This window comes from Plectropomus leopardus, chromosome 9 (genome assembly GCF_026936395.1).
Source record: "Plectropomus leopardus strain MGB_pleo_1.0 chromosome 9, ASM2693639v1, whole genome shotgun sequence".
NCBI classification, from domain to species: domain Eukaryota; kingdom Metazoa; phylum Chordata; class Actinopteri; order Perciformes; family Serranidae; genus Plectropomus; species Plectropomus leopardus.
In genome coordinates, this window is record NC_142184.1 from 38,171,463 (window position 1) to 38,183,959 (window position 12,497).

General features: G+C 41.4%; 1 protein-coding gene across 1 annotated transcript in view; it reads right to left on the bottom strand.

The window, feature by feature from the left end:
• Positions 1-113: 113 nt before the first annotated feature.
• Positions 114-12,497, bottom strand: part of LOC121947536 (rho guanine nucleotide exchange factor 10-like protein) — a 131,046-nt gene continuing 118,662 nt past the window's right edge. Inside the window, exon 26 of the mRNA XM_088081500.1 lies at positions 114-1,553. Coding sequence (XP_087937626.1) covers positions 976-1,553 — 578 coding nt within the window. The 3' untranslated portion in view covers positions 114-975. The remainder of the gene's footprint in view (positions 1,554-12,497) is intronic.

Consider the following 12,497-nt stretch of genomic DNA (forward strand, 5'->3'; position numbering starts at 1 on the left):
TCACTGCCTAGCCTCCATACGCTCACCTGAGCACCCAAAGCCTCACAGAGAAATCACCTCACCCTGGTATGAACTGGTAAGATAGTTATTATTAAATAATTGTTGTAAAACTCCTCACTTGCAAACATCTTTTTAATCACAAGTTGTTTTTATCTATAAGTAATCAGTTATATGCTATGCGCATTTTGCTTTTCATACTCTTCTCTTTTATTTATTTTTTTTCCTGAGACAAGCTCCCTCAGCATGGACACTAGTTTTCAAGCTTAATTTCTCTCCACATTAGCGCTTAGGAGGCACGTACCTGTCCAAGATGGTGTACTGCTTGCGCATGCAGGGAACGGATCGGGCAGGTGGAACGGATCGGATACTGACAGATACCTTTATAGTTCATAAATAACCATGATGTTTCTCACTTATGTAATCCATATAAAACAGAAATGTAACACTTTGTGGTTTTCTGAGAAGCTGCATGCTGAAACTATTTCGTGACAAATGGCAGTTTATTCATCCACCCAGCACTTCTGTGCAGTGTCTTTGGTTTAGCAGAGATTTGGACTATGTACACGATGATATTGGAAACCTCATTACAAACGTCACTGTGAGGACAAGACTTATGGAAGCTGCACATGACTGACTTCAGGTTTATACTTAACTCTTAATGATATAAAAATAAGAATGACCTTCTGTTCTCAATCTCAAAATAAAATCATATTTCCCACAATATTGCAGTATTCCTTCAAAGGGATAGCTCACCCAAAAATGAAAATTCAGTCATCTTTTCACACCCATGCTGATGGAAAGTCGGGTTAAAACAGTTCGGGTTAAAACAGTTAAAGCAAATGGTAACCAGGATAAAAAAAATAAGTTAGATGCTCAGTCTGCTTGAGACATTTAGCTATGTAAGCTGTAACACTTCAGTGACTGAGCAAGCAGACTGTTTGGCCAGTAAGGTAAGTTAGGTGACATGCTCATCTGTCATTGGCTGAGAGTTAGAGGGAGCTGCCACACCAGCAGTGTGTTTTCAGTTGATCCTGAGCAGCTGCCTATCCTGCGGTATCCTCTGCCACCAGAGAAGATGGCTGTGGAGGTGACTTTGTTGTGCCTGGCCTCTCCCTCACTCCCCAACTCCACAGGCCCCCCCCTAACCCACACATCAGGGTCCTCGCTTACGTCATAGATGGAGCCATCCTCTAGGCCGTGCTCCAAGGAGTCTGCAGCGGACCCGTGGCTCCCCTGATCAGACTGGGTTGTCAGCAGCCTCCCTGGCAGCTGACAGGTGGTGTGAAGGCGATATTGCAGCAGAAGATGCTTGGGCCTCTCCTCCCAAGCTGGAGGGCCCTGTGAATCCTGGGGGTATTTGTTCTGTTCCAACCTCTGCTCGCCTTCATCTTCTCTCCCATCACCTTCACCTCCCCCTCCTTCTCTGTTGGCACTCTCCTCGCTGCTGTTGAGGATGGAGTCCCATCTGAGCAAATTGGATGCCAGGGTGCTGGAGGTCGACACCAAAAAGTCCACTGGACCACAGTGAGCATTGAGAGATGTCATCCCCTTACCTGAGAGGTAAGACAGTTCTAAGTGAATCTAAATGGCAATACATTTTGATGGGCTTATGAATATATATAGAATATAAATATTAGGACTGTCAAAAGATTATCATTTTTTAATTGCAATTAATCAATGAAGTTCAATAATTAATTACAAATAATTGCATTTTAAATCAGGATTAAGGATATTTTGACATCGGCCAATTCAACATGCTAAATCGGTGGGGAAAAAAAACAGTGAGGGTCCACAAGGGCTACAGATGCCGGCTGTCAGCCCAACGTGGCTGGAAAGCGGTATATGTAAAAGTGGAGCAACCATCGTTGAACAGATGAGGTGGCCTACGCACCACTTGCAGTTCTGAGCTCCCTTCCCAGACAGTGAAAGTCCCATTCACACCTGACCCATCTAACACTGACAACCCACATGATGGACTCTGAAAGTCAGAGCTTAAATGTGAACTTAACGACTCTGTAGGAGTTCACACTCACACAGAGTTTTAAGTCTGTGATTCCCGACCAGTTTGTTTGAAGACACATACCACACCCAAGCTGACTCTCTCTTTCTATCTTCCTTTATTTCTCTTCCTTTCTTTCTTTTCTAGCTCTGTCCTCTTGTTTTGTGCCTTTGCCCACGTGTTCTGTCCCCCATCCTCTCAAGTCCTTCCACCAGCCATGGACAGAAAAGGCCAGAATCCCTGAACTATACAACCAAGCTCATGATCTTCTGATCCTCTGTGTCTACGTCTAGTCTGGTAAAACTGCAGAAGCCTCTTGGATAAGAGGTGTAATGTTTGAAGAAACTCAAACCAGTCCTGTCGCAAGCACTTAGGCCCATTTCACACAGAGCGTGTCACCAATGCATGACTTCAGCCTCACCGAACTGCAGCATGTTTCATGCTTGTGGCGTTCACACATGCAGCGTAGTTGCAACATTGCTGCTGCATCACTGTCTGCAGATATTGGTACTGTATTTCCATATTTATGAGCACAAATTCCACTCATTAATGAAGTCGTGCATGCTCCTGCATTGCCGACAATACCGCCCTGTTTGTGTGTTTCAAATGTTTCTAAATAAAATGCCTTGTAGCAGCAACTGATGGGATTCTTTCCATTGAGACACTGTCAGAGGGATTTTGTTTTGAAAGGAAAGGAAAGAAAGGAAATTGGAGTAAAACAGACATCTTTGTATATACTTAAAGTCAATATAATCATCAAAACACCATTTTTTGGGTGTGGCTATGGCACAGAGCTAGACGCTTCTGGCGAATCTTGGTTAAATGCATGTAAATTATCCTTTAACTTCAGGGGTAGTAAATCCAAACATTTGTGACAGCCTCACAGCGCACCACAGTGACAATATGCCACCGAGAAAAGTAAAGAACAAGCTAATAACCAACTCTTCACCGGCCAAGGAGGACGAAGATATTGATGCTAACAGCCTAGCTAGCTTAGCAAGTAATGCTAGCCCCACACCTCAGTCTGATGACTTGGATGCTGAATCGGCTCACAACATGAATGTTACACAGAAACTCGACGTGATCAGAAATTTCTTTGCAACTAAGATCGATTGGGTCCTGAAGGCAATTCAAGATGTTAAGAGAGATGTACATGACTTTTCGGGTTGCATGGATGAGGCTGATGAATGCATTAGCAACATCAAGGACTGATGAACTGGATGAACTGATGACTGATGAACTTGACAACCGCTCTCGATCCAACCTGCGGCTGGTTAACATGTTAGAGACAATAGAAAAGAATGATGCAGTCGCTTTCCTTGAGAAGTGGCTGCCTGAAGTACTGGGTCCTGCAACATTCCCGGCACTGCCCATCATCGAGAGAGCGCACAGGCTGCCCGGTCAGACCCAGCCCAACCAGCCCCTGATACTGAGAGCGCTTATCGTGAAGTTTTTAAACTTCCAAGATAAAGTCAGAGTGATGCATGCAACCACGGCTAAAGGAAAAGGTACGTGTGGCCGGCCAGAGGTCATGTTCTTCCCGGACATATTGACGGAGCTTCACCAGTGGAGAAGGTATTTTGATGGTGTAAAACAAAGCCTGAGATCACTGAATATTTCCTACGGATTGAACTACCCAGCCAAGCTCTATGTGATGGTCGATGGACAAACACGTGAGACGTTGGCGGATGCTGAAAAGTTTGTCTAGGGCATTCAGTGCACTGAGGACACACTAAACAACTAAATGTGAACATCTCAAACTCAATTCTTGATTATCCTCAATTACGGTGTAAGTTTTGATATTTCTCAAACACACATGGCAAAATATGTTATGCTTTCATCTCTTTGAGGACATTGTTTTCCGATTCTTTTCTATTTAACTTTTTTTTTATTTTTCATTGTCTCAGGATTGCTGATATTTTAATTTAGTTTTTTAAAAGAGGTAACTGTTTTGCCCCCTGAAAGGCCTACTTTTGTTTTTTGAGAAGTGGACATTCACTATATTGTCAGAGATGGACCCTGCAAAAGAGACTGTTTTGATCACTGATAATGCTTGCTCGTGTAGATTATATACATTCACCAGGGGTCACAAAATCTTCTTGGCTCTTTTTCTCACAGTAGATAGTGTTACATAGATTACCTGTGTGGCTCAGCTGCTCCCTTGTTCACATTGGATCACTGTGTGCATTTAAATTCACCCCGCAGTCAGGGGGGGCTGTGAGGAGACTGCTGATGTCACTATGACTGCAATTCTCACGAGACACTGCGAGAACCAAGATAGCGGCCCTCTGCTGCTAGACTAACAAAAGCAAACTTTTATTCGGATACAAAACTTTTCTATTCTATATCTCTCTATCCCACATCTACTTCTTACCATTCATACGCATGCACACTCTGATGACGCGGCATCGGGAGCAAATCGGGTTTCAGTATCTTGACCAAGGATACTTCAAACTGAGGACATGAGGAGCCAGAGATCAAACCACTGACCTTCCAATCAGAGGACAACCACTCTACCTATGAGCCACAGCCGCCCCACATTGACAAGTGTTTCCACAGACAATGAACAGGAACAATGCACCACCATCTGGCAGATCCACATCCACTCCAAACCAAGAAAAAGAGATTTTAACATTCACATGGATATTAATAATGATTTCTTCAAGCTTTTGGATTCAATTGGCTTCAGTCCAAACCAACCCACTGCTACAACCACACCCTAGATCTTGTCCTTGCATACGGCATCAATTTTAAAGATTTATTAGTCTTTCCTGAGATTCCTGCTCTGTCAGACCATTATTTAATAACTTTCATTTTTTAATTACTTAATTACAAGCCTCTCAGCAAGAGTTACTATACTATATGTCTGTCTGATGATGCAGTAGCTAAAGTTATGAAATTGATTCCTTCTGCATTGACCTCATTACCTTGTATCACAGTAACTGAGAATGCTCTTACTAATTTAAAGAATTCCCAAATTGATACAACTCATTTACAGTGCTACTGATGACTTTATGAATTTCGTTAATGATAAAATTATCACTATTTGAGATAATATCCATCACTTCTTGCCCTTAACTGACCTGACCTCGGACAAAGGTAGCTTAGATAAGGCAACATGACCTGGAATTTATTTTGACCGTTTTTCCCATATTCATCGTCACCAGTTCTCTAATTTGATTTCTGCATCTAAGCCATCAACATGTCAGTTATACCCCATCCCAACTACACTACTTAAGGAAGTCTTACCCTTAACAGACAATTCTTGATTATATATTCAATGTGTCTTTATTAACAAGCCATGTACCACAGGCCTTTAAAGTAGCTGTCATTAAACCACATCTAAAAAAGCCCACTCTTGATCCAGAGGTTTTAGCTAACTACAGACTGATATTTAATCTCCCTTTTATTTCTAAAATCCTTTAGAAAGTGGTTGCTCATCAACTTTGTGACTTTCTCTAAGATAATAGTTTATTCAGGACTTTCAGTTAGGTTTCAGAGTTCATCATAATACAAAGACAGCATTAGTAAAAATTAATAACAACTTATTGATTGCTTCTGATAAAGGTCTGATCTCTGTCTTAATCCTATTAGATCTCAGTGCCGTATTTGACACCACTGACCATCAAATCTTACTGCATAGACACTTTATTGGCCTTAAGGAACGGGACTAAGCTGGTTTAAATCTTACTTATCAGATCGTTCCCTGTTTGTTCACATCAATGATCAATCCTCTGTGCATTCTAAGGTCTGCTTTGGAGTGCCACAAGGTTCTGTTCTTGGACCAATCCTTTTTACTTTATATATGCTTCCCCTAGGCAACATAATTAGAAAACACTCTGTAAATTTCCATTGTTATGCTGTCAATACGCATCTATATTTATCTATGAAATCAGATGAAACTGATCAGTTATCTAGACTTCAAACATGTCTTAAGAACATAAAAGTGTGGATGACCCGTAATTTCTTGATGTTTCTTGATGCTGTAAGGAACCGCAGAGTTTTATTTGATCAATTTATCTTTTGCCATGCATATGTCACTCCTAGGCTGGATTACTGTTACTCCCTATTATTCAGTTGCCTCAACAAATCTCTTAGGTCTCTCCTACTGGTACAGAACACTGCTGTGTGTGTTAAGTTAAGTTAAGTTAAGTTTATTTTATTTGATATGGACATCACAAGTACATTGAGACTGTCCCAGTGGACAGACCAGATGTCAATGCTTAGGTGTGTATAGCACACATGCTAATTTTCAACACCAGTCCATAGGCGGCTTTTCTAAAAACACAGAGCATATGATTAAGAATATGGGGTAAAACAAACAGATGTTATGATCGCAGCAGTAATATTCAAAGATCACAGAGCATATGACCAGCAATAGGAGATAAGACAAACAAAATACATGATCACAACCGTGATATTGGTAACAATATTAAACTAAGTCCATATTTATACATGTGAACATTGTTGGTTTGCTTTTAACCATGCTTTTAGTCCTCTGTTAAAAGCATTTGTATCAGTCTCCAGTTTCAGGTGAGTGGGTAGAGTGTTCCATAGGTTAACACCTTTTACTGAGAAGGCAGATTGTCCAAATGATGTTGTACACCTGGGAACTATGCAGTCACCATTGTAGGAGGCTCGTGTGTTCATTTGGCTTGAGCTCAAACGTCTTTTTATCAGTGCAGAAAACAGAGGTGATACAAAGTTATGAAGACATTTAAAAACCAGTCTGATATTAATGTAAATTATGAAGTTTTCAAATGCAAGAAGGTTGTATTTTCTCAGGATGCCACAGTGGTGCCATCTCATGGGTCTTTGGTCCATAATTTTTATTGCTTGCTTATATATTGCTACTACGGGTTTCAGAGTGACTTTAGAAGCTTGTGACCATGACGTGATACAGTATGACAAATGGGAGAAAATCATAGCGTGCATGTAGAGTTGTGCAGCTTTGCATGACAAGTCTCTACGGATAAAACGAAAACAATTAAGGTTTGGTTTTACCTTCTTGCAGATGTACTGTACTTGTTTATCAAATTTTAAGTTCTTATCTAATATAATCCCCAAGTATTTGACCTCATTCACCTCATTAATTATTTGATTTTTAATCTTCACCTCAAACAAGTCGTACACAGGCTTATTGCGGATAGAAAAGCACATAGAAACAGTTTTCTTAACGTTAAGGGTTAAATGAGACAACTCAAGCCAATGAGTGACTTTCTCAAGTGCTTGTGTCAGGTGGTCAGCTGCTTTGCTAGCTGTTTTAGCAAATACATAGATGACAGTATCATCAGCGTACATTTGGCAGCTGACACCTGGACAACTTAGTGGCAGGTCATTAATGTACATAGTGAACAACAGTGGTCCAAGTATGGACCCCTGTGGTACTCCCATGTTGTTGGTGAGAAGTTGGGATTTCTCCCCATTTACCTTAACACATTGTTGTCTTTCCTCCAGATATGACTTAAACCACTGAATGGCATCTGCAGACATTTTAAAACATTTTAGCTTGGCCAGGAGGACACTGTGGTCGACAGTGTCAAAAGCCTTTTTGAGGTCCAAGAACACTGTCCCCACGACATGTCCCCTGACCAACAGACCCTTGACCCTCTCAATAAGATAGCAATTGGCTGTTTCTGTGGAATATTTAGACCTAAATCCAAATTGCTGTGTATGGAGCAGTTGGCTGGTCTCCAAATGTTCTATCAGTTGTGTAGCAACAATCTTCTCCAGGACTTTTGAGACTATAGGGAGAATGGCAATAGGCCTATAGTTACTCGCCATGTCCTTGTCTCCCGACTTATAGATCGGGGTAATTATTGCTGTTTTCCAGCTTTCTGGGAATGTATTTGTTCTTATTGAGATGTTCACTAAGTAAGTGATAGGCAGCAACAGATATTTCTGGTATTTCATTATTAAACCAGCGTTTAAATTATCAATATCCTTCGATGTTGAGTTGTTCATGTTTGCAATAATCTTTTTAACTGTATCACTGGATACTTCTTCTATGTGAAAACCATCTAAGGAAGCATTATCACAGTCTTCAGGGGATATCTTGGGGTCAGTTGATTTAAAATGACTTGCCAATTCGTGGACAGATTCAATAAAAAAGTGGTTAAAAATATTTGCAACTGACTCATTACTGTAAATTATGTTATTGTCTACTTTAAGACTGGTTATTTTAGGGTGTTTTTGTTTACTTGTGTCTGTTAGTCTATGGATCTGCTGCCACAGTTTAGAGCTGCTGCCATTAGCCTCTTCAATTAGTTTGTGGAAGTAGTTACTCTTGGCTTTCCGTAGCTCAGACACCACTTTGTTCCTCAGACTGGTGAAGGTAAGGTGGTCAGTATTGTTTTTCGTCACTAAAGACCTTTTAAGGGCAAGATCGCTCTTTTTGATAAGTTGGTGGATATCATTATTAAACCATGGGAGGGAGGATTTCTTTGGTCTGCTTTTCCATGTTTTTGTATGTTTACTTATCAAGTTACCTAAAGTTGAAGTGAAATTATTTACACTGTGATTCAGGGTTGACTCCTTAGTTATGGTTTCCCAGTTTACTTGTAATAAATCATATTCAAAATCTGCCATTTTTGACTTAGGAATTCCTGTTGTCTTTTGATTTTCAATTTTGCTATGGTGAACTAAACGTTTTTTTGTTAGCTTTCTTACTATTAGTACCATATTATGATCTGAGAGACCAGTGATTAGATTGTATGTTTTTACTGCTCTCTCTGGCCTGTTTGTGAAAATCAGATCAATGAGTGTTTCACTCTTTCTTGTAATGCGCATAGGTTTATCAATCAACTGTTTGTATTTAAATTTCTCCATGAATGGTTTCAATTTAGATTTTTCGCTTTTAACCATCCAGTTAATATTAAAATCACCAAGTAAAATACATTCATTACATTTGTCACAAACAAAAAGAAGACTATTTAGTTCATTGTAAAAATCTGCACCATGAGAAGGAGGGTTATACAGAACAACAATATTAAAATTCATATTTGTTGAGAGAATCATATTAAGTCCCAAACACTCTAAGTTAATGCTCAAATCAAGGTTAGAACATCTGAAATGCTCCTTTATATAGATTACAACACCCCCTCCCTTGCTTGAGGTTCTATCTTTCCCATAGCATGAGTATCCTAATACACTGATTTGATCACTAGAGATATTACAATTCAACCAGCTCTCTGATATACATAAAAAATCCAAGTTAGATTCCATAAGCAGTTTCCTAATCTGGTCTATTTTTGGTAATAAGCTTCTGATATTTATATGACCACCCAGCAGGCCTTTGGGTTTTGATTCAGGGTTCCAAATAACTTGTGCATGGTTTACAGTTTGAAAAAGTTTGAGTTCTCTTTGTTTTGAATTTGCACAACGACGTGAGGCTATTTTGTCCCTCATTTGTTTCCGTGTTTGTTTACACTTGCCTACTGTCCCACGTTTGTCCTCGTGATTGCTGTCTGTGGTTATCGGCTTGTGTGGATAACTGTGAGCATCAGGACTCACCCCAGTGTCAGCGGCAAAGTCTTTGGAGCGCTCAGGTTGCGCTGGATGGCAGAGCGCTGAGTCCACCGCGGATCCTCCGGGATACAGCGCTGGCTGCCGCGTTAGCCCAGCAGCTTCCATGGCACATGTAGATCCCCGGCCGTCAGGTGAATCAACTCCAGCGACGGCGGCCGAGTGGATCTGCCCGCCCGTCTGTGCCTCTTCCAAACCATCCTGCCGATGGAACGTCCCCTCCACCGCCCGACCCCCAGAAGCAGCGCCCGTGCCGACCCCGTCAACATAGACGCCTCCCGGTGGCACCGGAGCCCGAGGAGTGAGTTGCAGGATTGTTAAAGATGCCAATGCAGGTTGGAGGGAGTCAATCACTGGCGATACGATCTGCGTCGGAGTGATGTCTTTCGCTGTTGCTTGTTCCACTTGTTGGAAAATAGGTCCAGGGTTTAGGTAAACATCCCCTGATAGAAGAAGCAGTAACAGTAGCATTTTGGCTGTGTGGCGTTTATGCCAGCTGTCGTTCATTCTTCTCAGTGTGGTTTTGCATGGTGGCTTGAGGATCCGAGCTTGGCCGTCCCTAAAGACTTGTGCAAAGATTGCAACTGAGCCATATCCTAGGAAGTTCAGTTGTATTTTCCCAGATAAAATGCCAAGTGGATCGTTTGCAGTGTTATCCACACAGTGTTGTGCTTTGTCGGCTGCGGTCCCAGGTGTGTTGCAGGTGGACAAAGCAGGCACCAGTAATAGGACGCCACACACGAGAAAGTACAGGCCAGCGTTGTGATGATCGGGTTTTCCCCTATTTTTACCACACTGATTCAGGGCACCGTGTGATAGTTTGCTTAGAATCCAGAGAAAAATCTTAGGTATTAAATAGGTGGGGTTAAGGATGGTGCAGTTAATAGATTTTTGCATGTGAGTGGAGCCAGCCAAACCACTCACTGCCTCCGCCGCCATCTTCCTGCAAATCAGGCTTTGTTCTCCTTTTTTTTTTACCTTTTTTAACTCCAATGTTCTAATGGGAACCAAGAAAAGGGACCATATTTCTCCTGTTTTAGCTTCTTTGCACTGGCTTCATGTAAAATCCAGGATTGAATTAAAAATCCTCCTCCTTACATACAAAGCTCTAAATGATCAGGCTCCATCCTATATGTCGCAGCTCATAGTTCTTTACCAACCCTCAAGATCACTGCACTCTGAAAATGCAGGGTTACTTGTGGTTCCCAAAGTCTCTAAAAATAGGATGGGTGCCAGAGCCTTCAGCTACCATGCTCCTCTTTTATGGAACCATCTTACAGTTTCGATCAGGGAGGTAGACACCATTTCCACTTTTAAGGGTAGACTTAAGACCTTCCTCTTTGATAAAGCTTATAATTAGGGTTGGCTCAAGTTGCCTACACCAGTCCCTAGTCCCTAGTAAATGCATGTCTGTTTACTGCATTACGCTTACTGCAATACTGCCTCTCTCTAATTGCCTCTCCAGAGCATTCCTACTCCCTTTTTGCACTTGATCGTGGTGATAGCTGGTGCTGTGACCCTGCCTTTAGTTGTGCTCGTGCTATGGCTGCACTGATACTTTACTCATTGGCTCGCCCTGATTGTGGTCTTGGTTTTGCCACTAACCACATAATCGTGCTTGACGCAACCCTCTACTGCCTCCACGATATGCATGGAACTCTTGTCAGCACCCACAATATTATCATAGAGTGCATTTAGTAATTTTACATCTATCGTTATTATAATATGACGTGTGAGAGGGATGTCATATGCTGTAAAAGCCCTTTGAGGCAAACCAGGTTTTGTGATAATGGGCTTTATAAATAAAACTGACTTGACTTGACTTGACAATCTCGTCTTCCAGAAAACCCACAGATGACCCAGAAAAATCAGTAAAAGACTTTATAATCAGCTCAGCCCCACCAACACCGTTAAAATCATCACATTTCACCGTGTGGGGTGAAATGGGTCAGAAAAACCCCACCAACGACTGCCCCGTCCAAATTTGAACATGTCAAACAAAAGCAACAGGTTCAGCGTCAGGGCAGGCAGCTCAAAGGAATGGACTATGGACTCAGCCATGCACGCACAAACACACACACACACACACACACACACACACACACACACACACACACACACACACACACACCACCCTCTACCCTTCTCCACCCTCTATCTCTGCATCTCCTCCCCCCTTTACATCTATTGTATTTCACAATAACCATTAGACATATTATGGACTATCATTTACTATTGCATTCATGTCTCACACTTAGCAATGTGTGCTGTGATCAATTTTGGTCTCCTATTAGCACCTGTCTTTTATGTATTTTCAGGCAATATTTTTGCCTTTCTGTTTGTTTTTATTATTTGTGTTTATGTTTAATGCTCGCAGGTTCTACCCCATTTTACACCCACACACTCACATGCTTGCCCATACACATACACACACGCATACACACACACACACACACACACACACACACACGCACACACACATTCACACACACATTCATATCACCATTAATAATCAGACACATATCATGCACTCTAAAATGTCATTAATGCCAATAAAGTTTGTATCATGGAACATCCGTGAATTCTTCTCAGGCAAGTCAAGTCAATTTTAACTATAGAGCCCATCATCACAAAACATGGTTTGCCTCAGAGGACGGACAGGCATGCAATTGATGTCGTTAAGAACAACTGAATTACAATTATGACAAAAAGAAAAGAGAAAGAGAGAGGGGAAGAGAGGGGGAGAGAGGGGAGAGAGGGAGAGAGATGCACAGTAAAAATGGAAACAAACGCATGTCATATTACAATAATGATAGGTGTAAAATTGCTAAATGCACTCCATGATAATTACTAAATGCACTCAATGATAATATTGTGAGTGTTGATAAAAGTCCCTTGCATAGTCCCTTGATAGTTGAGGCTTGGATCATAATAATGGCAGTAGAAGGTTGCATCAAGCACGATCACAACATCG